This window comes from Gobius niger, assembly GCF_951799975.1.
Source record: "Gobius niger genome assembly, chromosome: 6".
Classification (NCBI taxonomy): Eukaryota; Metazoa; Chordata; class Actinopteri; order Gobiiformes; family Gobiidae; genus Gobius; species Gobius niger.
Genome location: NC_136857.1, coordinates 8,992,629 through 9,017,683, shown reverse-complemented (window position 1 = coordinate 9,017,683; position 25,055 = coordinate 8,992,629). Strand labels below are relative to the sequence as shown.

Here is a 25,055-nt window from a genome sequence, read left to right as displayed (position 1 = left end):
TGATTTCTGGAGATATATATATTTTTAATTCATGCAGTCCTTATATTTGAAGAGTTTAGTGGTGCTAGGCTAGTTCTAGGCTAGCACATGTCTATGGTAATTAGTAGCCTGCATCAAAAACCTCTTCAAAATCATCGGGTAGTCCTCCAAACGTTGCCATATCTGATTAGCAGAAAGCTCCTCGTGTAGTAATGCCGGCCACAGGTAAACAAACAACTGTAGATCCGGTAACCCAGCAGATCACTCCGCCGCTGCGTAGCTTACAACCGGGAAGCTGATGCTGCTCAAATATAAGTTCTTTTAAATGCAAAATGATTATATTTCAAAATGTATTCAGTCAACACAGACATCTATATCGCTACTCTGGTGTTATACGTGATTTGCCTCAGGTGCACTGTGCTTGAGTCAGACTGTTTTTAATACAGGCTACTAGTTACCATAGACATGCACTAGCCTAGCACCACGACACTCTTCAAATATAAGGACTGCATGAATTGAAAAACAAGAAAATCTCCAGAAGTCAACAACACTCTGGATAACTAGGAAATGAGGCCCTATGTCAAAAATCCTGAAATATCCCTTTAAGCTATAGTGACGGTGATATAAGTGATGCAAGTAATATTTATAATACATTAGCAATCCTGTTGTGATTTGTTGTGAGTTTTATTTTGTAGTGTAGTGAGCAGTACACCGCAAATGACAGGCGGCGGACATGACAACACAGCCGCAATAAGCCTACATGCTGTCAAACTAAACTTAACTCAGGCATTACTTTGTGCATGCCGAATCCTATTAGAAATGCAGGGTGCACAGCTCTCACACTTTCCTCCACGAACACGTTCAATCACGGCTGCGACATGCGTTTAACATGCGCCCGATGAGGACTTGTTTATCCGCCATCACACAACGTCATGGTCGGATGCTAATTAAATCTGGTGTGTGATTGCCGTGATTGAGTTTCCCCGCGCGTCGCGAGATGGGCTGTTTATCTGATGCACTGAATGGAATTTGATTGAAACTGCAATTATTATCATGGCAGCGCTTCCAGTCAATTTTCCTATAGTTCACTGAAGTCATTCAGCCTGTGGCGCATAAATTGATTACTTTACAAAGCAGCACAGACAAACATAAACAGGAATGTGGGGATTAAGCTGTGTGTCTTGAAAATACTTTTTTAAATCATGTATTTATTTAGTTTGTTGTTAAATATCTTCTTTTTTTTATGGTACTTGAATCCATTGGTTGCCCTCTGTAGGCATATCCCTAAAGGCTACCCCATTCATAGAACCATTGTAAGCTTTTTTTTTAGCTTCAACTTTAGGCCAACTCCTGATCGGGTCCCTTCCCTTAGTCCGGTCTTCCTGCCCATAGAAATTAAAAGGCGAAGCGGCGTTCAATTCTAAGTTAGCAAGCAAGCTAGTCTGGGATACTTTTCAGAGTCTGTTAGCCTGCTCAATGTATTTTTCCTATAGCCATTAGCATTAGCCACCAAACATGGCAAATTATGAATGATCCAGATGTTTTCAGCTGTTGTCAACCCATCAACCACATTTAGGTCGAAGCCTAGTTAGAAATCATTAATGAATGTACAAACCTTTTGAGATTTTACTTAAAGGCGCTTGATGCAAGTTGGTCATTTTATACTCACTACTGCCACCTCAGGTCTTATGTATAACTGCAGCTTCTATATTAAGCTTGTGCATGATAGCACTTCGGACCCAAATTAACCCATTTTTCAGTAACAGTGCAGGATTTTAGAGGCAGTTGTGGTGAACAGGTCTGGGCTCATTCTACACATTAGGACATGGCTGGAACATGTAGGGGGAGGAAAATACATAATTTTAACATTTTGAAACTCTGTATAGACCCTTTAAGATACAAATCGATGTATAAAAGTGGCCTCTGAGTTTCACGCTAAATAAAATTAAGTTTTTTTTAGCCTTTTGTGGAGTTAGATACACAGCCAGTGGCCACTAGACATCATCTTATTTCAATGATAAAGAAATACCATGAAAAGAACAAATCATTCCTCCCCAAGTGTTCGTATTGCGCCAGTCTTCCTTATTCATTTGTGTGGGATTGAACGGGTTTAATGGCTAACAAAATACGCATTTGTCAGAACAGGCTCAGATAGCTAAAGGCATTTATGTGATTTCTATGCTCTCCCGTGTGTCCACCATCGCACACTGGTGAGCAAGGTATGATTCCCTGGAAAAGAAGCTGACGGCTGGAGTAGTAGTAGCACTCTTAGCAAATGTTGTAGAAATAGTAGAAATCTTGGGCACTTTGTATTCCACTACAGTAGTACGCCATTTCAGAGACCAGTCAAGAGTTGTCAGAGCATTTGCTACACCGACTGCGCTAAATGTCAAAACATTACCCACCATGAGTCAGCCACACTTCTCCTTCAAACACCCTGTGGCTATTTTTTCACTTCCCGGCCCGTGCATAGGACTTCCCCTGCTCTGCTTTAGACAGGTGCGAATCGACCGCAAGCTTCTTCAAATAGACCTTGTTGTCACCACCGAAACACCCATCTGCTTTGAACGCCGCCCACCCAGATGGCGCTGCTCCCTTTTTTTTCCACCATCAATCAGGGCTTTCTACAAACATCGCTGCCCTTTTTGAGTGACGCCACTGCCACATGTCTGTCCCAGAGTCTGACCTTCTCCAGAGCCAACCTGCGCTGGCATTTCCAAACAACAGATGGCGCTCTGCCTCTGCAGTGTCGCCGCGCGTTTGGGCCTCCGCAAGCCTGTTTTGTCAATCTGGCAGCACTGTCACCCTTCCCTGCCCATGCTGACCACCATGAGTATTTTTACATTGTCATTTGTATATTGTCACAAAAGGCTGGCCACTAGAATGACTGTGCAGAGCCAAGAGTCCCTCTATTTTCGCTGTGACCTTAAATTTTAGCCGTGACACCAGAATATAATGAGATGAAATCAGCGGTCCATTCTGTGTGCAGTCTCCCATACTAACTAGCATTATTCTGCGCACTGTCCTCCCCCTCGCACAATGTTTACCACAGTGTCATCACACATGGGGCTATTTTTAGCTGCAGTAAATGGAGCTGAAGTGTGTGACTGGGATGGGAGGGGCTTCAGAGAAATGGGGGAGAGGTGAAACATGGAAGAAAATATGAGGTAAAATCTACAGGGATTGATTTTTAAAGAGCTAAAAGCAACAGCATCACTTTTCAAGAAGTATTTGGCCTTGTAGGCACTATTTGACAGGGCTCATATGGGGGAAAGGGGGTGAAGAGCTGGGAGAGATATTAAAATCTGCTTCAGAACTAGGTTTCGAGCAGGAACAAACCACATCTTCTTGCAAAAAGTAGAAACCTGTATTCCTCTTCCAATTACCATGCTGAAATGTGAGAAGCAGTGGCATAATGTTATACCTTGTTTATAAAAAAAACGTAATTTCTGTTTGTGCTCTGCAAGTATCCCAAACATGCGGTTACAGGCTCTCATTGTCAGGGTGGTGTTTTCTTCACGTCTCTTCCCACGCATTTCAGTTTTAGATGGCAGAAATGCACAAAACCAGCTGGTCAATGCTTTCCCCGCATTCAATTTTTATGTGCATAATTTCATCCGCGCCCCACCTGACAAGCATATGTGCCAGGAATGTGCCAAAGAAAACCAAAGGGAAAAACCATGCAAACACTGGAGGGAACAAGCTCCACCCAACAAAACAAGTCTAAAGGCCAAATGTAATCGTTTTGGACTTGGGGCGAGACAGGTGCCACCGTAGTACATAAATACATAGAGGATTTTAAGTTTCGCAATGTTTCCCCTATGCCTCCCAGTCCCTGGACAAAAGAATTCCTTTGTTCAATAATGTTTGGTCTCTCAAACTCGTATCAGATGTCTCTATGCACATGTTTCTATACAGACGGGATGTATAGCCTCTTCTCTCTGATGATCTTTGATGGTTCTTGAAGGACCACAAGCAACAAATCTACTACAGCTCTTTGCTTTTTGCAGGAAGTGATGAGTGCTGGCTGCAAATCCTTTAATTACACTCATTTTAGCTCTATTTATACATGTGCAGTCGTGTGCAAAGGTTACATTTGGAAAGACATGGGAGACAGTGAGACGAGTAAATAGATAAATGGGGCCACTGCATCTTTACAATGACACTGAAAATAATTTTTGACCTGTTGGCTTTAATAGACAGGACAGCTCAAGATGAAATGGGTGGAGGGAAAGGTAAGACTTTCTGTAAATTGTTAGACCTGGGACTCAAGTCTACGATGCTTTTTTATATACATGACAGCAGCATTAGCCACGACACTGCGAAAAAGCATCGTTTTTAATTATCGGTCCAGCAATGCATGTGTAACACGTGTGAATTGCCGTGGAGTTAAAATTAATAGTAGACTAAGAAAGATGGAGGTTCGTCTCAGAGGAAGGAAACAGCACTTAATAAAACGCAGGACAAAGAAATACTGTTACGAAACACCAAATTAGAAAAAGATTAGCTACATGAATTCACATTGGGAATAATAAAGTTCATAGGTTGTCAGATTGACCCTTCCAAAACCAGCTCATGCAAAGTCCCCTGATAAAGTATTTTTACCAGGATAATTTGATGGTAAAATACATCTTGAAGACAAGGACAGGGCAACAAAATTAGCTTTAAAAACAAAAAACAAGTTTTAGAGAATAATTAGCAACATTGCAGAGTTGGAGTGGTCAAAACATACTTCTCAACTGTGAAGTTTTAGGACACAAAAGCGACCCATATAGAAAATATGAATCTAATCTAATCTGCAGCTTGACCCTGCACAGTACCTGATGCCAAAATCAACTTTCAATTATCAACTTTCTCAGAAAGTTCTGTTGATTCAAACATTGATCTTGGTGCTATCAAAATCTCTAAAAGCCGTCCCTATTCAGTTTAGCAATGATCTATGACCTATTGAGTGATCATCCCGCTGTTGGATTCCACCCACCTGTTAAGAACCACTGGTCTTGAACTAAGTCTCATACTCATACTGCCAAATCATTGACTAAAAAAGAGCAACCCATTGATTAAAAAAAAAAAAAAAAAGTGATGGCCCCTGTTACATTTGTACAGAAACAGAATAATGCAGAAAGTCAGCATTAAATGTCCAGAATTATACATTTTTCAAGTTTGATTAACTTTTTCTGGAGTTGTCCATCTGCTGCTCCTTGGGCACTAAATCCGTTATTCCTGACATTTTGCCGCCAAAAACGCCCTTCTTTTATTTCTCCCATACAATGTCGGCAGTGTTCGCAAAGCTACCTCCAGCCTTTAGTTCTAATTTGGTATAAAACTATGACATCACTCCTTTGTAATTGTTTCCAGACCAGGGAGAATTCTCTTTTCGCTTTCTTTGCAGGAGTTTGGGTGTTGGTTTGTTGAGCATCCAAGCCAAGCAGATACTGAGGAAAAGAAAAACACAGAATGATGTCACGTCGACTTGTATCTTCCCAAAACCTTGTGACCGCGCTTCCAGGAATATATCAGTTTCCCCTTTCATATCCGCCGCTGTCCTGTTTCATTGCGATTCACGACTTTAAAGTTCAGGTTTCCGATTGTATCCGATTGTGTGTGTGTGTGTGGGAATGCACTGGATAAGCACACGGGTCTGACCTGCGGATGCCTCCTTGGCCTCTCTCCAATTTGGAAGTATCTTGACTCTTTTTTTTTTCTTCTTCAGAACAGAAGTAGGAGAAAGAGAGATTGGAGAGAGGGGGGGGTGAAGGAGCACTGAGACCATATGTATTGAGTTGAAGAAATGCTGTTTTATGAGAACGGAGGAGAGTGGGCCTCCGCTTGGAATTCTCAATGACATCACTCCAAACCTTGGTGTGCCGGCCCGACTGCACTAACGCACCGCAGACAAACGGTGAATTACAATGTCCCTCCTACAATCGAGCGCGCTTTTACTGCTATATCTGGAGTTCATCAGATTGTTCCACTCAGGCTAATAGCGAAAGTAATGCTGCCCCAATGGCTCATAATGAATCAATCACTAGCTTTTAAAATAGGACAATGGCCTGCTTTCCTTCTGAGTTTTCACTTGAAGAATCAACGGAGCAAATGATCAGCTTCCTACTGAGCAGATTTGCATATTATTGATTGGACATGTTGCAGATTTCAAAACAGATGCCAATTAAACAACATACTAACGGCCCTATTGTATAATAACGAAAGAGGTTCAAAGCAGAACTAAGTAACTCATGCCCCTAGAGGCCATAAGCGCCACTGCAGGTGTCGTACTGTGTTGCGTTTTTTTTTTTATTGTGACAGAAAAGACAAAAGGGAGAGAGAGATATTGTTCATTGTGCCCCAACCCAATGATACAATGGAGATGATTTTAACTCAAACTTGGCTGTATTTACTGCTAATGTGGCGCTAGCCGACAGTTAGCTTTGCCCGTTAGCCTGTTAGCTGCTTCTTCGTTATTCTATTAGTGTGTATTGCACCTCCGGGTCGGTGCAGGGAAAGTTGAGGGAGATGAAAGACCCCCCAATCATCCCATTAACACTTGTATTACCCCCCGAGGGACTACGAAAAGGATTTATTAAAGGAATAGGCCACTGTTTTTACATACTGAGATATGTTCTTACCTTAGCTTTGACGAGTTCTTTAGGACCTGTCTGATCTTCACCCGTGCCTTCAATCACGTAAACACAGCGCAGACGGCGTTAGCATTTAGCCTCTCCCCCTCTCCACTATAGCTCCAAAACAGGTCAAGATAGAAGTTACCAAGCTCTTCCACGTTTTCCCTATTTAAATATGGTTACGTGAAGTGTTCCACTACAAAGTATAATTACACAAAATTAAACAATGTGGATTTTCTAATCGGATAAAAGGGGGAACTCTATTGTAAGGAGTAATAATACCAGGAGTAGTTCGAAATCCGCGCAGTAATCTTCACTTTACTGCGCAGTAATCTTCACTACTGTGCGGATGCCAAATTACTCCTGGCATTATTACTTATGACTTACAATATAGTTTTATCCTTTTATCCGCTTAGAAAATCCACATTGTTTAATTTTGTGTAATTATACTTTGTAGTGTAACACTTCACGTAACCATATTTAAATAGGGAAAACGTGAAGAACTCGTCAAAGCTAAGGTAAGAACATATCTCAGTATGTAAAAACGGTGGCCTATTCCTTTAACACATTACTTCTATTACGTCTATTCCTTACATGTGGGGTGAGTTATTAAACACATTCACAATCAATAGAGAGAGACATTATAATTTAATCCTTAGTGCACAAAGCAATTTTTTCCCACAATACTCTGAAGGACAAAACAAATTTTATTTTATTGCAGCATAGGGCCTTATTTTGTCTAAAAGATACGCCTGAGTAAACCACCGAATTGCTTCTCTCTCCGGCTGCAGTGATGTGGAACTCTTTGCCATTAACAGTTCGAGAGTGTAGCACTTTACTACAGTTTAAATTTAAGTTGAAGAAATGGTTGAAAGATGGTCAGGTTTGTAACCAATCTGGTAATGATGGTATTTTCAAATATAGTAAATAATATGTAGATAATCAAGTTGCTGAAAGTGATGTATTTGGTCTGTTGTTGAGGCGATCCTTAGCGGTGCTTCTTCATGATGCCTTTGTGTATAATTTGTATGGATGCTTATTGTGCACTAAAATATTGTAGCTATATCTGATGATAATGCAAAATAATTCAGAAACTTGCATACACCATAACATTGCTATACTATGTAATAAGCCTTTCTGCTCTTTGTCTCAAGCCTTAGTAAAAGAGAGCTTGAATTGAATTTTATGCAATTTCTCCATCTGTGAGATCAATAAAGTATCATCTTATCTTATCTTATCTTATCTTAAAAGAGCATTTTGCAGAAAACACTGCCAATTTATGTGTTATAATTTCCACATGAGCAAAGAACATTCTAAATTGATAGTCACAGCATAATCGACATCATCAACTTTAATCAACATCGAGGCAGATGATTTGCAAACGTCACAAAACACCATGTAGAAAAATCGATATGACTTATGGAAAACAACTCCATGTGAGAGACAGAAGTCGTATTGTTGGAAAACTGCTCATATGAGTCAAACCATCAGCCTCAGATGAGTCACATGGCTCTGTTTGCATTTTCAACAGTTATCGTCCTCTCGAGGCTCAGATACTGCCACTGCATTGTGACATATTGCCCACTTTGCTCTTATTTGAAGTCCCTGGATCAAAACAGCGCAATTGTAGGTGATCATTTCTTGTCTCGCCTCCTGTAATTAGACTCCGCTGTGTAAATGAGTGGTGTCCATGTGGGAGTCATTGGCCTGTGTTTCCTGTGCCTGTTGTCATTATAGAAAATACCTCGGACTCTCGGGCACTTTACCCCAACCCCCTTCTCTCCGAGGGGTGATTAGTCTGCGGAGCGTCCGTACAACAACTTTTGAAGTCCACACGGCTTGAGAAGGGCAGCTTTGGGATTTTCTTTAAACAATACTGATTTGAATTGGGCTAAATTAAAGGACATTTCTGGCATGGTAAATGGCCCCGAACCCCAGAAGACAGCGAAAATTCCCCTTTTGTTTTCCAGCGCGCATCTCACTCGTGACTTTTCGGCCGGGAGAGGTACTATTTATAGAGCTACGTTCGAGTGTTCGCTAAAAGCTTTTTCTTCTGTGTTAAAATAGCAAACTAATGCGGTAGTAGGTCAAACCGTATTGGCTTTCTAGCATTCTCCTAATTGCTGTCATACAGTGTAGTACATTGTTGCATTGTTCAGGGTCATCTGCCATTATGACTCCAGTTATTTTAATTGCCACACCATTTATGCTGTAGTATTTCATTTAACCCTTTTTTCTTACCCTGGTTTGTTTGGTATTGGTCTACTCATGGTACTTGAAAATGGTATTCTGATATTTTCAAAGAATACACCATACATACACATTGGAAATTAAATGAAATGTCTCTTCAATCGTGACCCGATAAACCAAAACCCCGAGCCCATTTTTCCTATTCATAATTCCTGATGTCTTGCAGACCACTTCTACCATACTCCCATACTCTTACAGTCCCTCTCTCCTTTACACCCGCCTCTTTTCCATAGCTTTCCCCCCCCCTTGTCCTATAGCAAAAGCAGCCCTCTCTCTCTCTCTCCACTCTTTCCCAGCCTCCACTCCCCTCCCTCCTTCCTGCCTCTGAGCCCGGCTGAGAGACGGCAGACAGACAGAAAAAAGCTCACAGAGTTGTCAGAAATTACAGACTCTTTGCCTCTTCAGACTATGTCCCAATATGGTGTGTCCTAGGGAGTCAAAGCAAGGCGGCAGAGGGGAGGATGGCGGGCAGCGTTTGGGGACAATCGGGAGTTTCGCCTGATCTGGAAGGGGATGGGATTTTTTAGGAGACGGATTTTGTTCTGATGTTTGGAAGCCCGTGGTCCTGTCAGCGGCGTCCAGCATGTGGTGTTTGCAGTGCAACTCGGAGAAGACCCATTCGCTGCTGGAACTGGGGCTTTCGCTGAATGGATGGTAAGGAAAAGAGAGGGGGAAAATGTCTGGAAATAAAGTGTGTGTATGTACATAGATGGAGATTCCTGGCGGGATTGTTTGGTGCTAATGGAAGACAGCTGACCAATAGGCTGTGACATACTGTATTAGTCAGGTCTGCTTGCAAGTTCAAGTTCAAAGTTAGTTAGTTAGTCTGTAGTCAGGGGGTCGGGTCATCAGTACTTCTATTACAGAGAATATGACGAAGAATAAGTGTACAGTCTTCTTTCATTCATTCAGTTTACTAAATCAGCTGCACTTCCTGATGAAATCTCCGACATAAACGTGCACCAGTGATTCTCAAACTTTGATCTTGCTTTAGCTACATCAGGTGGTTGTCAGGGTCAGAGTTTAGATGCTTTTCTGACATGTTTTGACATTGTTTAACTTTGCATCCAGTTTAGATATACTTTTGTCCAATTTATGTTTCTTTCAGATCCTCTTTAGACCCGCTTTAGTCCTGCTTTGATCTTGATCTAGGCCTGGTGGTAATTGGAAGGTCAAATCTTTTACGAGGTGGTACTAAAAGTTTGAGAACCACTGATGTAAGCTGTTTTACTTGTCCTTTACTTGTCAAACTTACTTTCTGCCTGCGACGCCTCTCCCTCTTCTTTTCCTGGAGCTTAAAAAATGTTTGATAAACAGAGGCGAGACTGGCTTAGCGTGTTTATGGAAAGCCAACACCTCCTGATTCGAGCGGAGACGACGCGAGCAGCGGCCGGTAACGCGAAACCGCGCTAACTCATCCATTTTAATTCATTTCTATGGAAAACAGTCGCCTACTCTGAGTCACTGCATGGCAGCCAAGCGCAATTATAGAGTGTTTAGGCTTACTGTACAGTGGTAGGAGTCAGATTGTGCGCCCGCCCCTCATTGGCTGCCTGTGTGAAGGGCATTCCTGTGGCGTGTCTTCTTTGGGCCTTCACCGCTCCATAGATTTGACAGGGCTTTCGCTCGGCTGTCGTCTTCAAGGGCAGGTGCCGAGAAGAGGAGCAACGCTCAATTATTCATTAGCAGAAAATAACGAGAGCGACATGTTGTTTGTTGTTATGGAGCCGTGATAAGGCGGAGAAGGGGAACGGGGGGGGGGAGACGCCATGATGTTGACAGAATTAGGCTGAGTGCTTTACAAGAGGCATCTAATTGGGTGGTTGTGCAGTAAAATGTGGTAATTTCAGCTGTGTTTTCATACATTGGAAACTGGTCTTGGGTGAGTTTCTTCTTTGTTTTTTACAGGTGTGGACAGGCCAGGGCACCTTAAGTCCAATAATCATTTGTTTTGTTTGATGCAAATTGTAAGTGATGTTGCTGGTAAGACTAGTGTGTGTGTGTGTGTGTGTGTGTGTGTGTTCCCTCTCTCCAGAATAAAACGGTACACTTACAATCTCAAAGTACACACTCTCCTGTATCATTTGATGTGTCTTGGATGATCATCTTTGGACTAAATGCTGTACTTTTGGAGATTATACATTAAAGGCCCTTCTATTTATTTACTATATTTGGTGGTTTAAGACAAAAGCAACCCTAAATTTACTGCCAGACGTGCGTGACATTTCCTATTGTGAACGCCGTGACTGCATTTGTCCAGTTCTGCGTTCATTTTTACACGCATTGGACTAAACGTTTCCAGCTACAGCTTTACGGTAGTTTGTCTTACGAGACCTCGGGTGCCTGTCTGCTAACTCCCACAGTGACAGTCAGTCAGTCTGCTGGACGGGGGCTTCTCCTCTCACTGCAGCTGTAAATCACTACCTGCTTTGGCGCATTTTTATAGCGATCCGCAGAGCCAAAAGTCATAAAAACGCAATATGTGGCAGCGTTTTATTTTTTTTATTACGACTGGTTCATCAGCGTAACTTTCACCTGAGGAATCCATTACCTATAAAGTGGTACGCGTGTTTATGTTATGGTTGTCAGGTCAGATAAGGTAACTAAAGGTAGCTATGGGGTCGTATTACGGATATTGTTAGTATTATAGAGATAAGTGTATGGGGCTACATGGAAACAGGATATGTAGTAATGCATGTACACGAGTAGCATTAGAATGTCTGTAGTATATTACCTCTTTTAGTCTAGTACATCAGCTTCAAAGTATCAGGTTTCAACTTCCTCCTTCATAACAGGAAGTGACGTTGTTGGGGTCATAAAAGAATCTATAATAGCATGTTAGAGCTGGGCCTTTCTTCAGTGTTTTTACTGAAAGTTTTGCCCAAGCCTTTTTCTTTCATAAAAGTCATATGCTAATTAGTCTTGCTATCAATTCACCGATGTCTTTGAAACAGGCTCAAACGTCCGCCGCACATTATTTCTATATTTTATCCTCTTACCCTCGGCTTTACCTAAGTCTAAAAGCTTCTCGACTGGAGAGCAACAGTGTGATGCCTCATTTGAAAACTAAGGCACACAAAACTGATCTGCACTTTTTTGTCTGGCTGTCGCCGCGTTTTTGTCTCTTCTTTGTGGCTTTTTTGTCTGTCTCTTTTTGTCGCTCTGTTTTCACATTTTTGTGTCACTTTTTTGTTATGTAATTGTCGTTTTTTGTTGGGTTTTCATCCTCGCTTTTGTCGCTATCTTGATGCTTTTTTTGTTTTGTTTTTAGATTTGGGTAAAGCCAAACTGGAGAAAATGTGCTCGGTTCAGGTGGGAGTTTAGGGGTTCAGATTTCTGGATAATGTTACTGCCCATTATTATAGTCTTTTGAGTCATCTGTGCAAAGAAATTATTATTTTCAAAGTAGGACTGGGTGATTTAAAAAATAAACATGATTTGCATCTTGATATTGATATATATATTCAATTCAATTTCATTTTTTTCCGATATAAATCAACTAAATGAAGCTTAAACTGTGGTTTATGTATATGATCAAAAAAGACAATCTTCGGTTTAAACAACAATCATAATGTCTCTCCATTGCTCTATTTAACGCAAAAAAGTCTGGACATTCCAGTCAATGAGCTGTCACCTCCAGAAGTTTGGCTCTTGACCTGTCGATTAAAAAGCACAGAGCTGATTACTTGGATCAAAGACTGATTTTATCACGATTTTATCAAAATTTGAATCAAATCATGCTCTTATCATAGCTTTCTCTCAAGGTTTATAGTCCTGCCCATAAGAGATGCAAGTGTTTCATCACTTCCGCGTTGGTAGATGATTTAATTTTGATGCTTATTGGAATGGGGATTTCTTTAATTTACAAAACGCAGCCTGTTGCTTAAGCACACAAACATGGCGCTGTTTGTAGACTTAGCTGTCTGCACCATGACTTCATTTGCTCACTGCCTCGTTCCACTTTGTGCCTCTGTCTCTGGTCCGTGGAGCTCCGGCCTGCACTTCATTATCCCGCTCCTATTCCCAGAACTGCGCCTGATGTGACTCCTCTTTTCCGGGATGGAGGAATGTTTCTCCCTCAGGTCCCACCGGTGGAGTGGGCTGAGGCCTTGGCGAGGGGGTCTGTCTTGCCCGGGTCTCTGTTTGTTCAGGATGTGTTGAGCAGGACGGCTACGGGGCGAAGAAGGGAGGGGGGGGAGGATGGTTGGGTTGACCCCCTCCTCCTCCCCTTCATCTTCACTGCAGACGTACCCCCCAAAATCTCCCCTGGAACCCATGGCTGAAAATCACTGCCAGCTGAGCAGCAGCTTATCCATGGATCAGACTGGCTATAAGGCAGTGTTAGGTGGAAGAGCGGCCAGAAAAGTTCACGCTATTCTGAAAGCAAATTCATTCTTGAGTTGGAGTAGTTGAAAAAATGTATACACTTCTAAAATGATGCATCTACTTCTGCCAGGTTGTGTACTCACGTCGCGCATATCTGTGCAATTTCCAGACATATTAACTAAATGCTCAAACCAATGAAATGGCCCCGGTTGATTAGCAAATTGAGCATAATAAATCAACGTTTAGAGAACACTTCATGTGAAAACAGGGCTGACTCAGTGTATGTGCTTTACAACAGAAAACATTTGATGAACAGTGACGGTTTAACCCCTTCCCCCCCAGCTGAACTGAGCATATTTTCTCTAGGTCAGCTTTACCCAAATCTAAAAGCTTTTTGAAAAAGCGTCAAAATAGCAACAATAATGAGCAACCAAAAAAAGAAAGGAAATAAAACAAGAGCACAATGAAAAAGGGACAACAACGTTACAAATATATGACACAAGAGTGACAAAAACATGACGAAAACTCGACTAAAAAGTGAATGAAAAAAACAAACCAAAAAAAACTATGAAAACAGAAAAACTGACAAAAAGGAGATGGAAACATGACTAGAGTGTCAAGTGTCAAGAGTGTCAAGAAAGTGATGAAAAAACAACAAAAAACCTACAAAAACTTGACAAAAAGCGCCAAAAAAGTAACATAAAGCGGCGTCAATGCAACAAAAAAGTTATGATCAGTTTTGTAGGTTTTAGCTTTCAAATGAGGCTATCCAGATGAGAAACTTTTAGAATTGGGTAAAGCTGAACAGGAGCAAATACGCTTGGTTAAGTAGTACTAAGTAACTCATGCCCCCAGAGGCCATAAGTGCCACTGCAGGTGTCGTAGCATGTTGCAATTTTTTTACTTATTAATTGTCCGTGAGAGTAAACACTACGCTGACAGAAAAGGCGAAGGGAGAGAGGCATATTGTACATCCAGTTACACAATGGAAATACTGGCTGTAAATACTGCTTAAGTGGCGCTAGCCCGCAGTTAGCTTTGCCCATTAGCCTGTTAGCTTCTTCTTCGTGATCCGTGATTCGTGATTCCATTAGTGTGTATTGCTTGCTCCGGTCCGGTAGCAGTCAAGTTGCAATTGTGGTTTTCTGGCCAGAGACACCAGGGGGAGATGATATACCCCCCAATCATCCCATTAACACTTGTATTACCCCCAGAGGAACTGAAAATGTATTTCAAAAATAATAATAATTAAACAAATAGCACCAGGTGGCCGGCACACGACCGGATTCTCACTAATGCAAGATTACTGCAGGTGATGCATATCCGTATCGCAACGAGCAGCAATAGGTCACACAAAGTGTCAAAAAAAATTGCGAAAGTTCCGTTTTTGTTGCCATTCTGTGCAACCCCAGCACAAGCCAGTCTGAATAAGTATCTTTTGTCTAAACGAAATTATACTAATTGTGCCGCTAACACAAGAGACAATTTTATTCCAAAACGTTAGTGTGCAGCTTCTTCCCGCTCTACTTCCAAACTGATTGAGTTGTCAAGGTCTTGGAAACAAAGTAACCTTACATAATCACTATTTTCAGCAGACCATACCGAGCAACTTCCTGCTCTGCTTCCCGCCTTTCCCCCCCCCCCTTCAAAACCATAACAGTCAGAAAAAAAAACACCAGCCGTTATTCTCTTTCCTTGTTTCTATCCCCCTTTTCCTGACTCACAGCGCGCCATATGACCTCAGTGCTAAAAGTACTGCAGCTCTTTGTCATGCGTTTCTCCTTTGCAGCCACAATCACAAACAGACTCAATGCTCCGTTTGAGAGGAGACTGAACAACACACAGGGGAACACAGTCAAGCACTTCAGTTTTGGCTCTACACACAAACCCCAGAGGACAGGCTGTTACTATTAAAAGTACAGTGTGGCTTGTGTTGCTAAACACACGCGACGTTTTCACATATAGGAACTGTCTGTCTGTTAGTTCCTCAATAACGTGGCGTCTTTTACAAATGTGACTTCCTATTTTGGAATTGAAGGCAGCACTTTTGACAGCTCTCTAATAAAGACATTCTCATCGGTAGCTTTTCACAGCACAGTATTAGGATGGCAATATGACAGAAATAAAATGGTAAAAGTGTTGAAATTATATAAATGCATGAAAACAGGAAAACACACCCAGTTTATTTCACAGTTAATGGCATTAATCATACCCTTAACCCAGTATAAAGACAAATAACCAGGAAGCATGATTTGAAGTTTCTTGTTAATCATTTGCAAACAGGGATGATGTTATTCTGGTTACTGCGCAGTTTTTATCCCGTAAAGTGCTACTAGTAGAAGCCATGTGGCGCTTTGAAGATCATTAGGTGTTTATCAAGAGGCAGAAAGCAGATGGCATGAGCTCTGCTGTCCCATAGCTATATTGTGATGCAACATAGCTGTGTACGCTGTTGCATTTAAATTTAGTACACATTTGCATATTACGGGGGAAAACCTTTGAATATGAAAGACATAATGTGGCTGTTCATATAGGAAGTTGCGGGTTCAATCTCTGTGTGAGTCTGCATAATGGCAGCAGGATTTGGGTATACTGTAAGTCATGGGTTTTAGTTAAAGGCGCATTATGGAACTTTCAATGCAGACAAACAACCTTGATATTTGTGCGTTTTTGACCTTCTTGTGACCCAGTGGCTGTAAAGGCGCCTTCACTTTCCATCACAGTGGCCTCTACAACACTTCAGTAATTTTGTAGGTTTTCTGGTGAGAAGGTCAACAGTGAAAACCTACCAAAAACTTTAAAAACAATTGGCTTGTTGCACAATGTGGCTACGCTAGTTCCTCTGAGCTGAAGTTGTGGGCGCTAGTACTTCCTGTCCGTATTAATTTCCATTAAGATTAGCTTAGACTCGTTCGAATCATCGGATTTCCTAAAGATTCTGTGGTGGACAGTGAGTTTCTGGTAGATGATCACTTCCTGCAGGTGAACGAGTTGCTGCACAGAGTAAATATTTCCGTAGAGGAGACGTCTGTGTTTATAAGGATCAGTGAGTTTGTCTTGAAGCTAAAGGCTAACATTAATTTCATGCATTATACAATTTGAAATAGTGCCTCAAATATAAATTAATACTTTAATTTTTTTTAGCGCTATATATTTTTATTCCATTTTTTATAGCATGTTAGCCTTTAGCTTCAAGACAAGCTATCAATCCTTTATGATCACAGGTGTCTCCTCGGAACTCGTTACATCCTACATTAAGATTTGAACACACAGTAAATGATCATCTACCAGAAACTCACCAACTCGCCCACCACTTAATCTTTAGAAAATATGATTATTATCCGGGGTCCGAGCTCATCTCTATAGGAAAAGAATACAGACAGGAAGTACTAGTGCTCACAACTACAGGTCAGAGGAACTAGCATAGCCATACCGCGCAACAAGCCAATTGATCCTAGAGCATCGTCGAAGCCACTGTGATGGAAAGTAAAGGCGCGATGCTCGGCACTGGTTCACTAAAAAGTCAAATACTCACTAGTAAAAAGGTTTAGATTTTGTTTTTTCCCCAAAAAAAGTTTCCTAATGCACCTTTAAGTTGGCTGCTGTTCAAGGAATGTGCAAAGAGAACATTTCTTGGGATTAGCTACTACTGTCAATACAGCTCTCAGCTCATTTCAATACTTCTCCTGAACCCTGATTTCTGATGTTAACACCGTATGCCTGCTCCTATCTTGCCATTTCAAAAATCCCCTCACTAGGATCTATGATGATTCATTTGCCTTACTTTCCCTGGTGCTAAGCAAAGAAAGGATTACATGTGATCTTGTTTAAACATGCTGCTCTTTTTCCTTTGAGCAGATCATCTGAGTCGAGTCGAGATTACCGCTGTACCCCTGCTATTGACACTATTGAACTCTAAACAACGGCATCTGCTTTGTGAACTTTTGACCACCCTCCGTCGCGCTTTCCCCTCGGTATCACCGCTCTGCCTGCTGTCAGACTGCGGCTGTGTGTTGATATTGACCCTGAGAGTAATGAAGGAAGTGGATTGTGTACACTGCATGGGTGTGTCCGTAACAGTTCAAGCAGCGAGCACTGAATGAAAGGGGGAAAGAAAAAAAAAAAGTGAAAATCCAGCCCACATATGCACGGGGACGTCTTTGCTAAATTCCTACATTCTTTGCGAGCTGTATTTGCCTTGTCACTCTCCTGGACTTTGTAACGGCTATTGAAGCAGGCAGGCCAGCCCGGCAGCAGGTCCCATGATGCAACTCTCCCCGCTCCCTGATTGGTGAACGGAGGTAGCATAAACAGTGGTTTCCTGGTGGAGCCCGGTGTACTCTGGACTCCTCTTTGACAGACAGACGGAGACAGACAGACAGAATGGTGGACAAGCTTTGGAGAAAAAGCTGGCAATTTATCGAAAATCGCCGCTCCATTCGCAGCAAGCGGGCGGCCTCTTGCAGCGCCGCCGAGTGTAAGAGTGAGTGAGTAACGTTATTGCTTTTCATTTGGGTTGTTTGAACAAGAGGTGGCATTTATAGAGAAGTGGATATTGCAAAGGTGCTGTGACAAAAGTGCAATAGGCGGACAGGGGAGGGTGCCAGTTTTCAATGACGGCTGATTTGATCCTGGTGTAATATATGCATTGTATTGTAGCGCTTGGTCGGATCTGAATTAAAACGGCAAACATAATTTTATTTCAACCTTTGTCGTTTATGAATAAGAATGAACGGGATAGGTTTGACGTGATGTTCCATTTACATAAAGCCTGCAGTGAATTGTAATGTGTGGAGATACTAATAGAAAATATACATATTCCAACAGTTCTTCTAGTTCTAGAGTAAATGCCAACGGCTATCTGATAAAATGAAAAGCCTATTAACCTATTAACCCCCCCCCCCCCCAGCCTAAGCATTTTCTCCTGTTCGGCTTTACCCAAAAAGCTTCTCGACTGGAGAGCTTGGCCAGTGTCACACCTCATTTGAAAGCTAAGACCTTCAAAACTGACTGCGAGTTTTTGTTATGTTTTCATCTCTTTTTTTTTTGTTGAGTTTTTGCTGTTGTTTTTCATGTTTTTGTAGTTTTTCTGTCATGTTTTTGTAGTTCTTTTGTTGGTTTTTCTCTTTTTTGACGCCTTATTTTGTCATGTTTTCGTCACTTTTTTGTGGCTCTTTCATCGCTTTTTAGTCGTGTTTTGATGCTTGTTTATTGCGTTGTTGCCACGTTTTTTTATCACCGCTTTTTCAATACGTTGTTAGATTTGGGTAAAGCCACACATGCTCGGTTCTGGCGGGGGTTAAGAGATCAAAGGGATTTCTACACATTCTGCGATTTTACTCTTTGATCTTGTCTCGTAACTATATCATGCAATTCCTGAACAGCATCACAAATACAGTGCTGTTTCTGGTTCATAGCTTTTGACATTTGCATATAATTTAAGCAATACGGTATTAAAACCACTTTAATATTCTACAAAAAGCACAGAATAACACGCAACAGTGCCATTTCACTCTCTTTCATCATAAACTCTGTAGTCCACTGTCTGGAAAGCCATTTGGTTTGCGTGAAACTTGACTACTTTTATAGACGCTTAGTTCAAAAGTTATTATGTGGTTTTGGTGGCTTTGAAGTGGCTTACTCTGGTCTTTAGTTGTGTAAGAAGGATTAGACAGACAACCATGATTTAGTTGATAATCCCTTAAGCACATTCTGATGTTAAATTCCCATCTTATAACCGTATAATAAGAAACCGTCGTCAGTTTCTTGAGCTTTAATGTCTTGTCCCGGGGTATTGGCAAATAAAGATTACATTTATATCACTTGTTGCAGTTGTAAATGATTGTCGCATATTGTCTTGATGTTGGGCTAGGTTTAGTAAGTTAATACACATTCACGATTATCTTTTAGAGTATTTACTTAAGAACTCGTCTTTCTGTCTTCCAGTGTGGAGGGGGATGGCCGGCCCAATGACAGCGGCCCTTCCCTGGACAGTGGAGCGGGCTACAGCCAGGGCCCCGTGACACACGGCTCCGTCATCAGCCCGGACCGCTACGACAGCCCCCTGTACAGCCACGGGGGCATCCAGCCGGGGCCACAGAGACCGCGCCGGGCCAAACTCCAGCACTCGCAGTCCATCCTCCGCAAACAGGCCGAGGAGGAGGCCATCAAGCGCTCCCGATCGCTGTCCGAGAGCTATGAGCTGTCTGCAGACCTACAGGACAAACAGGTGCAGTGGACAGGGATACAAAATATGTCAGAAGATTTAAGAGTTCTTTGTTAGATCACCTTTTTAGATTGATTCATAATTGTATAAATGTAGTTATGGTTTTAAAGCAGAACTAAGTAACTTGTTTACCTTAATAAATCCTTTTCGTAGTCCCTCTGGGGGCAATACAAGTGTTAATGGGATGATTGGGGGTCTTTCATCTCCCCCTGGTGTCTGTGGTCAAAAAAACACAATTGCAACTTTCCCTGACCCGATCCGGAGGTGCAATACAAACTAAAGGAATCATAAAGAAGAAGCTAACAGGCTAACGGGGAGGGCTAACTGGGCTAGCGCCCCTTAAACAATATTTACAGCCAGCCATCTCCATTGAGTCATTGAGTTGTGGTACAATGTATACCCTTCTCTCTCTTTGTCTTTTCTGTCAGTGTAGTATTTACTCTCACGGACAATTAATGTGTAAAAAAACGCAACATGCTTGCGACACCCGCAGTGGCGCTTATGGCCTCTAGGGGCAAAAGTTACATAGTTCTGCTTTAAGTCTTTCAAATCTAACTTAGTTTTGCAATGAAGACTAAATAAAACAGCACACTTTGCAACCTATAAGTCTACTGTTATGGACAGGAACAAACCAGACTCTACAATGTATTACTTTCCTATCAAATTCTATATCTGCCAGGTCCTTAAACCAGTTTTCTGTGCGCAGGTGGAGATGCTGGAGCGTAAATATGGCGGCCGCTTCATAACCCGACATGCAGCCCGCACCATCCAGACGGCGTTCCGGCAGTATCAGATGAACAAGAACTTCGAACGCCTGCGGAGCTCTATGTCGGAGAACCGTATGTCCCGCCGCATCGTACTGTCCAACATGAGGATGCAGCTTTCGTTTGAGGGGCCCGAGAAAGTGCACAGCTCCTACTTTGAGGGCAGGCAGGTGTCCATGACTGAAGACGGCACCCCCCTCTCCATGCAGTCGGAGAGTCAAATGGACCACCGGCAACACCCGCCCAACATGGCAGCTCACCAGGCGCAGCAGGGGGATCTGACGGACGCCATCACGGAGCTCGAGGACGCCTTTTCCAGACAGGTCAAATCTCTGGCCGAATCCATAGACGATGCGCTGAACTGTCGTAGTCTCCAAGGCGACGAAGGCCCAGACCCCGAGTCTATGGGCTGCCCCGAGGTGCAGCGGGAGGTGCCCTACCAGTCCCACCGCAGGACAGGGGGGCGCCGGCACGATGAGGCGATGGCGTACAGCGATGTGACTCTGTTTATAGACGAGGAGGACATGTCCCGCCCGATCGCGCTGAGGTCAGGGGAGCAGCAGTCCAGCACGGAGTCGGATTTGAGGCTGCGCTCGGTCAACTCCTCCCAGGAGTACTGGCCCATCGACACCAAGGACGAGGGGCGAGACACGGACACGAGCTGCCGGAGCACCCCGTCTCTGGAGTGCCAAGAGCAGCGGTTAAGAATGGACCATCTCCCCCTCCTGACCATTGAACCTCCCAGTGACAGCTCGGCCGAACTGAGTGACCGCTCTGAACGGGGCTCTGTCAAACGGCCGGCCGTGTACGAGCCGCACGGACATATTGTAACCTCATCCCAGGCTAGCCCCAAACATATTTCCCACGGGCCCCCGCCGAGAGCTCCGCCACGGGACGACGACGCGCCCTTGCGCCATCGCCACCGGCAACTGGAGAGCCACTTGGCCATCAATGGATCGGCGAATCGGCAGAGCAAGTCGGAGTCGGACTTCTCAGACGGGGACAACGACAGCATCAACAGTACGTCCAATTCGAACGACACCATTAACTGCAGCTCCGAGTCCTCGTCCCGGGACAGCCTCCGAGAGCAGACCCTGAGCAAGCAGACGTACCACAAGGAGACGCGAAACAGCTGGGACTCGCCCATTTTCAGCAACGACGTCATCCGGAAGAGGCACTACCGCATCGGGCTCAACCTCTTCAACAAGTGGGTTCTCACTCAGGCTTGACTTTGTGCGAAAACAATGCAATCATTTATAAAATATTTTAACCTAGTAATTACAAGAGGAAATCGGGGCCTGTAAATAGTCTGAAATAGGCCTATATTGGTCTAATCAATTCGTTTTTGTAAAGCCCGTTATCACAACAACTGTCACAGGCTTTTCCATTAATGCTGATTTAATCAAACAGTTTGGAAACCAGCAGTGAGACCGTTATGAGCTGATGTTTTTTTTTAAAGATGGACTATTTATTATGATCTCCTTTTCAGTGCAGATTATTTGTATTCCACAAATCATATGAACAGTCCCCTCAAAAGGACCACAGGGACAGTCCTATAAAAAACAAATAAGCGGAAGGACTATCCCAGGACCTTAGACGCTTCGTGGTAAAGAGAAACATGCACAAACACAGCTGCGTTCATTCTGACGACTTCAATATTTCCTTATAGTTTAAGTCAAAGTAGTATTTTTGCTGACTACAATCAACAAGAACTAAATTACAAGTACTTAATGACATTAAAAGTATAACTAAAATCTCCAGATATATTTCTCATCTAAATAAAAAATGAAAAAAGGGGCTAAACATATCTAAACTTCCAGTGACCCAGTTTAATAAAAGAGTTTCATATCATTCAAATTCTCTGGCAAAGGAACAGGTCTGGGCTTTGTCCGTGTGGGAGAAGATCCATGAAGTATCCCAATGTGATTAAATAATAATAACTTTTTCCCTCCTTAAGTGAATTTTGAAAGAAGAACATCTGTGAAAGACACTGTATATTTAATTAAAACACCTTTTTTTCCCAAGAACTGGCAGGCAAATTGGTTTCAACATTATTGTGACAGTGATACTGAAAAAGTGACCCTGAAAGCTGTGAAACGGGCTTAAAAAACGTGTGATTAATTGGGATGTTAGAAATGCACTGGGGATGTTGATGAATGAGTTTAGACAAAACTGATTATTCAAAATTTTGAAACGAAATGACACAAAAATCAGGTACAGGGCCTTTAATATAGCTACTCAACCTATTCCACCATTGTTGCACCAAGTGTTATATGTATGTTTGTGAACAGATGTAATGTGTGATATTGTGTTTTTTTTAGGAAGCCAGAGAAGGGGATTCAGTACCTGACGGAGAGGGGCTTCATCCCGGACACACCTGTGGGAGTGGCCCACTTCCTGCTGCAGAGGAAGGGCCTGAGTCGACAGATGATCGGAGAGTTCCTCGGCAACAGACAGAAGCAGTTCAACAGAGACGTCTTGGAGTGAGTTACGACTACTTATTCACTGCCTGATCAAAGAAAAGAAGTCACTACCTGGATTTTACTAACTGTTATGATCTGGGGTTGCTTCAGTTTATCTTGGTTTAAGTTCAGCCCAAAGAATGAGTCCATTTTAGTACAATATTCTTATAACTGCAGTGAATATTGTGATCATGATTTACCGCCCTGAATACCGCCCTGCCACAGTAAAAACAAAAATATTGTTTAACTATGATGATGAGCTATACTAAAACATTCAACATGTTTTCATTTTAGACTCTTTTAATTGGTAGATCAAAGACTTGGGCGCTGTTGCACATTGTTTTGTGTTAATATTCTATACTGCCACAATGTGCTTAACCTCTTAACCCACCATGGGTAATATTCGCTCAGTTGGGTTAAGAGGTTAAACATTTTATCTCTTTTACTTCATTGTGCCTTTGTGTGCTGCAGCTGTGTGGTGGATGAGATGGACTTCCTGGGCATGGAGCTGGACGAGGCTTTGAGGAAGTTTCAGAACCACATCCGAGTCCAAGGAGAAGCGCAGAAGGTGGAGCGCCTCATCGAAGCTTTCAGGTGAGGCTCGAAACGGAAATAAATGGATTAACTGTGAGCAGGATTTTAAAGGAACAGGCCACCGTTTTTACATGCTGAGATATGTTCTTGCCTGAGCTTAGACGAGTTGATGCGTACCTGTCTGATCTATGTGCGTGCCCGTGGAAGAGCTTGCTCGCTTCTAACTTCACCCTGTTTGGAGCTATAGGAATATGCTGGGAGAGGCCAAATGCTAACAACATCTTTGGCCTTTTTGCGTGACTGAAGGCACACAGTTCTTCCATACTGTGATAATGTCTTACCTGAGCTTAGACGAGTTCATACGTACCTGTCTGGTCTTTGTGCGTGCCCGTGGAAGAGCGTGGTAGCTTCCAACTTCACCCCCGTTTGGAGCCAAAGAAATACATTCGGAGAGGCCAAATGCTAACAACATCTTTGGTCGTTTTGCGTGACTGAGGGCACGCACAAAGACCAGACAGGTACGCATCGACTCGTCTAAGCTCAGGCAAGATTGAGAACATATCTCAGTGTTAGAGAGTTAACAATGGTGTTCGATAGGATAGATGAAAAACAGGCAGCAGTCTGGATGTCTTATACAGGAGAAGTTTATTTACCATCGGTGCGGGACCCGGAGACATGAACTCGAGACATTGCACTAGTCCTATCATTCAAGTCTGTCTGTCTATGCTTCCACAGAAAAGGGATAAATACCTCTCAGAGCGTCATACTGATACGCAAGAGTCTGAGCACCACAGTCAAGGCTATGACAGAGATAGTACGACTGTACAGGCTGACCCAGTATGATAAATAGCGATTTAATGTTATCCTCTAACACTCAGTATGTAAAGACAGTGGCCTGTTCCTTTAACATTCAGACAATGAGTTTATTCAATTCAGTATGACTTGCTTTTACTTATATAATGTAACCAAAATTCTGAAATAAACCTACGTTATATATTACAAAGTACACTGTGTGAAAACTCTCAAATATACAAAACATCGTGTCCCTTGCCAGAGTTGTTGCAGAACTCCAATTACCTAACAACTCTGTCAATACGTCATTATTGGTTTAGAGAGAGAAGTAACTATGCTTCTGCTTTCCCCTGCTCATTCAGTTGTGAGTCCTGACCTTTATTGTCCCGTTATGCCTCGTTGTTGTGTCCAGTCAGAGGTACTGCATCTGTAACCCCACTGTGGTGCGGCAGTTCCGAAACCCAGACACCATCTTCATCCTGGCCTTCGCGATCATCCTCCTCAACACCGACATGTACAGCCCCAACGTCAAACCGGAGAGGAAGATGAAGCTGGAGGACTTCATCAAGAATTTGAGAGGTACATTTTTAACGCTTGTTGATGGAGTTTAATGAGCATCACCTTATCGGGGCTGACACTGACAGGTGAAGGACACGGATTGTCTTAACACATTACTTGTTAAGGCAATCTGTGTCCTTCACCTGTCAGTGCCAGCCTGTGAAAAAATACAGCTCTTGAGGAGTGTTTGGTGAAGTCTGTGCCTGTCAAAAGCTGTCGCAAATCATATGCACATAGAAAGTGTAGGATAGCAATGGTAGCCGAGGTAGGTAGGTATTCTTGAATGTCTTAAGGTTTATGTTATTACTGGTTCTGACAGAAAGTAGGCAGAATATTAGTGTTTTGTATGTTAGGTATAATCAATATATATTTCAATCATGTCAGAATTTAAGTTATTTCTGCTTCATGTTTATTGCTGGGTAAACAAAAAACATTTTTACATGACTAGGAATTCACTTTGGTGCTGGATGCATACATACATAACCCAAACTGAGTAAAAGACAGTCTAAAAATGAGAATAAACTTTAATCCAATTGATGTAAAG

General features: G+C 42.5%; 1 protein-coding gene across 8 annotated transcripts in view; it reads left to right on the top strand.

The window, feature by feature from the left end:
* Positions 1-25,055, top strand: part of LOC306964461 (IQ motif and SEC7 domain-containing protein 1-like) — a 135,379-nt gene that overhangs the window by 98,493 nt on the left and 11,831 nt on the right. For 6 of the 8 annotated variants that reach the window (XM_079558453.1, XM_079558452.1, XM_079558454.1 and 3 more), the window contains 5 exons: positions 19,122-19,404; positions 20,108-21,372; positions 22,487-22,648; positions 23,099-23,221; positions 24,366-24,532. In XM_079558453.1, the coding sequence (XP_079414579.1) occupies positions 19,122-19,404; positions 20,108-21,372; positions 22,487-22,648; positions 23,099-23,221; positions 24,366-24,532 (2,000 nt within the window). Of the gene's footprint in view, positions 1-9,355; positions 9,504-17,524; positions 17,663-19,121; positions 19,405-20,107; positions 21,373-22,486; positions 22,649-23,098; positions 23,222-24,365; positions 24,533-25,055 lie in introns of those variants that run through there. The other 2 variants (XM_079558457.1, XM_079558455.1) reach the window with 2 other exon arrangements.